The 3,729-nt window shown below is 70.7% G+C and overlaps 1 protein-coding gene across 1 annotated transcript in view; it reads left to right on the top strand.

The window, feature by feature from the left end:
- The first annotated feature begins 1,023 nt into the window (after positions 1-1,023).
- LOC135173912 (zinc finger protein 345-like) overlaps positions 1,024-3,729 on the top strand; it is a 20,868-nt gene continuing 18,162 nt past the window's right edge. The window contains exons 1-3 of the mRNA XM_064141120.1: positions 1,024-1,466; positions 2,490-2,608; positions 3,375-3,718. Coding sequence (XP_063997190.1) covers positions 1,024-1,466; positions 2,490-2,608; positions 3,375-3,718 — 906 coding nt within the window. The remainder of the gene's footprint in view (positions 1,467-2,489; positions 2,609-3,374; positions 3,719-3,729) is intronic.

The following is a 3,729-nucleotide window of genomic DNA, read 5'->3' as shown; positions in this document are numbered from 1 at the left end:
CTGGGGGTGCCACTGGGGTGTCCCTTTGGGTGACACTGGGGTGTCCTGGGGGTGCCACTGAGGTGTCCCTGGGGGTGCCACTGGGGTGTCTCTTTGGGTGCCACTGAGGTGTCCCTGGGGGTGCCACTGGGGTGTCTCTTTGGGTGCCACTGGGGTGTCCCTTTGGGTGCCACTGAGGTGTCCCTTTGGGTGCCATTGGGGTGTCCCTTTGGGTGCCATTGGGGTGTCCTGGGGGTGCCACTGAGGTGTCCCTGGGGGTGCCATTGGGGTGTCCTGGGGGTGCCACTGAGGTGTCCCTGTGGGTGCCACTGGGGTGTCTCTTTGGGTGCCACTGGGGTGTCCCTGTGGGTGCCATTGGGGTGTCCCTGGGGGGGTGCCACTAAGGTGTCCCTGTGGGTGCCATTGGGGTGTCCCTGGGGGTGCCACTGAGGTGTCCCTGTGGGTGCCACTGGGGTGTCCCTGTGGGTGCCACTGGGGTGTCCCTGGGGGTGACTCTGGGGTGTCCCTTTGGGTGCCACTGAGGTGTCCCTTTGGGTGCCACTGGGGTGTCCTGGGGGTGACTCTGTCACACCAAGGGGGGGGACACCCCAGACCCCTCCATTGTCACACCAAGGCTGGGGGGGGACACCCCAGACCTCCCCCCACGGTCGCACTGAGATGGGGAGGGGACACCCCAACCCCCCCCCCCAAAGTCCCCCTAAGGTCACACAGAAACGGGGGGGGGGGGGATACACCTGAACCCCCCCCCTAAAACACCAGTGGGGGACACCCCACACACCCCCCCCCCAGACACATTGCGGGGGGGCGGGGGGGGGAGGGGACCCCCCCCCCATACACCTTCCCCCCCCCCCCCCGACTCCATCCCCCTTAACCCTTCCCCTCCGGGAGGGGAGGGGGGGGGGAGAGGGGAGGGGGTCTTGGGGGGTGTCCCCTCCCCACGGCGCTGCTGGGGGGGGGGTGTGGGTGGGTGGGGGTCGCTGGTTTGTGTCCCCCCCCCCCCGGTGGCAGCGGCTGCAGGCGGCCATGCGGGAGGTCCTTTCCCCGCATCGCTCCGCAACCCAACTCCGCAGCCGCCGGCACCGAGACCCCCCCAGGACCCCCCCCCGGACCCCCTCCAGGACCCTCTCCAGGACACCCCCCAGGACCCCCTCCAGGACCCTCTCCCCACCCCGGACCCCCGCAGCGGTGAGTCCGAACCGACCCCGAACCCCTCCCCCTTCAGGACCCCCCCCAGCACCCCCCCGCAGGACCCTCTCCAGGACCCTCTCCAGGACCCCCCCCAGGACCCCCTCCAGGACCCCCCCAGGACCCCCTCCAGGACCCCCCCCCAGGACCCTCTCCCCCGCCCGGACCCCCGCAGCGGTGAGTCAGAACCGACCCCGAACCCCTCCCCCTCCAGGACCCCCCCAGGGACCCTCTCCAGGACCCTCTCCAGGACCCTCTCCCCCCCCCGGACCCCCGCAGCGGTGAGTCCGAACCAACCCCGAGCCCCTCCCCCCCCCAGGAAAGCAAACGGAGGGTGGAGGAGCGACCCCCCCCCCAGCCCCCCCCCCCCCCCCAAGCCCCTTCCCCTTCCTTCTCCTCTTGCCGATGATGGCGACGATGATGCTCCGAGGGGGGGGGAGGGGGAGAGCGAACCCCCTCCCCCCCCTATTATTTTGGGGGGGGGGGTCCAAGGTGTCCCCACGCTGCCGGGAGGGGGAGGGGGAGGCTTCAGGGCTGCTCCCTTCCCCCCCCCCGCCCCCCCCATGGCATTGATGCCCTCCCTCTGGCAGCTGGAAACTGAGGCACGGGGTGGGGGCCAGGGCACCCCCAGTTTGGGGGAGGGAGGGGACCCCCCCCTTGAGATGCAGGAGATGCAGCCAGGAACCCCCCACTTTGGGGTGCAGCCAGGACCCCCCCCATTAGCTGTAGCCAGGACCCCCCCACTTTGGGGTGCAGCCAGGACCCCCCCCCATTAGCTGTAGCCAGGACCCCCCACTTTGGGGTACAGCCAGGACCCCCCCCATTAGCTGTAGCCAGGACCCCCCCACTTTGGGGTACAGCCAGGACCCCCCCCATTAGCTGTAGTCAGAACTCCCCCACTTTGGGGTGCAATAAGGACCCCCCCCTTTAGCTGTAGCCAGGACCCCCCCACTTTGGGGTGCAGCCAGGACCCCCCCCTTTAGCTGTAGCCAGGACCCCCCACTTTGGGGTGCAATAAGGACCCCCCCCCATTTAGCTGTAGCCAGGACCCCCCCACTTTGGGGTGCAGCCAGGACCCCCCCCCTTTAGCTGTAGCCAGGACCCCCCACTTTGGAGTGCAGTCAGGACCCCCCCCTTTAGCTGTAGCCAGGACCCCCCCACTTTGGAGTGCAGCCAGGACCCCCCCCCCTTTAGCTGTAGCCAGGACCCCCCCACTTTGGGGTGCAGCCAGGACCCCCCCCTACCTAGAGGTGCCCCCCCCTCACCCCCTCTCTTCACCTGCTCCTTCTCCCCCCCCCGGGCAGTGCCCCCCGACCTGAGCCTGCTGGGATGGCAGCGATGGACACCGAGGGGGAGCTGCCCCCACAGGACCCCCCCCAGGACCCCCCCCCGGACCCCGAGCTGCCAGAGGAGACCTCCGCGGGTGAGCGCCCCCCAGCGGCAAAGGGACCAGGGGAGGAGCTGGCACCAGGGGGTGGGGGCACAGGGGCAGGGAGAGGGCACAGAGGGACTGGGGAAGGCGCAGGCAGGAGGAGGAGAACCCCGAGGGGTGCAGCCCTGGTCCTGTCCCCACCCTAGTGCCACCCAGCCCTGTGCCCCTGGTGCCACCCAGCCCTGCACCCCAGTGCCACCCAGCCCCGTGCCCCTGGTGCCACCCAGCCCTGCACCCCAGTGCCACCCAGCCCCGTGCCCCTGGTGCCATCCATCCCCGTGCCCCTGGTGCCACCCATCCCTGCACCCCAGTGCCACCCATCCCTGCACCCCAGTGCCACCCAGCCCCATGCCCCTGGTGCCACCCAGCCCTGCACCCCAGTGCCACCCAGCCCCATAGCCCTGGTGCCACCCATCCCTGCACCTCAGTGCCACCCAGACCCGTGCTCCTGGTGCCACCCAGCCCTGCACCCCAGTGCCACCCAGACCCGTGCTCCTGGTGCCACCCAGCCCTGCACCCCAGTGCCACCCAGCCCCATAGCCCTGGTGCCATCCATCCCTGCACCCCAGTGCCACCCAGCCCCGTGCCCCTGGTGCCACCCAGCCCTGCACCCCAGTGCCACCCAGCCCCATAGCCCTGGTGCCACCTATCCCTGCACCCCAGTGCCACCCAGCCCCATGCCCCTGGTGCCACCCATCCCTGCACCCCAGTACCACCCAGCCCCATGCCCCTGGTGCCACCCATCCCTGCACCCCAGTACCACCCAGCCCCGTGCCCCTGGCGCCACCAGTGCTGCCTATCCCCCACACCCCCAGTGCCACCCACACCAATGCCACCAGTGCTGCCTATCCCCTTCCACCCCAGCGCCACCCACCCACCCCCCACATCCCCAGCGCCACCCCCAACCCCACCTCGGTGCCCATCTCTCCCCGCAGCCCACCCTTGCCCACCGCCCTCCTCCAGCACCCACCCGGCCAGATCCCCGCGCAAAGCTCCTGCCCGCGGAGCCGCCGAGTCCTCTGCCCCGCGGGTGGGTTCGGCCCCGCTGAAGGAGCTGCTGAGGCTCCGCGGGGGTCGCCTGCGCCCAACCATCTGCGGCGAGTGCGGGAAGG

Source organism: Pogoniulus pusillus, unplaced genomic scaffold (assembly GCF_015220805.1).
Source record: "Pogoniulus pusillus isolate bPogPus1 unplaced genomic scaffold, bPogPus1.pri scaffold_133_arrow_ctg1, whole genome shotgun sequence".
NCBI classification, from domain to species: Eukaryota; Metazoa; Chordata; class Aves; order Piciformes; family Lybiidae; genus Pogoniulus; species Pogoniulus pusillus.
Note: the sequence above shows the minus strand (reverse complement) of the source record. Positions and strands in the feature narration are given on the sequence as shown.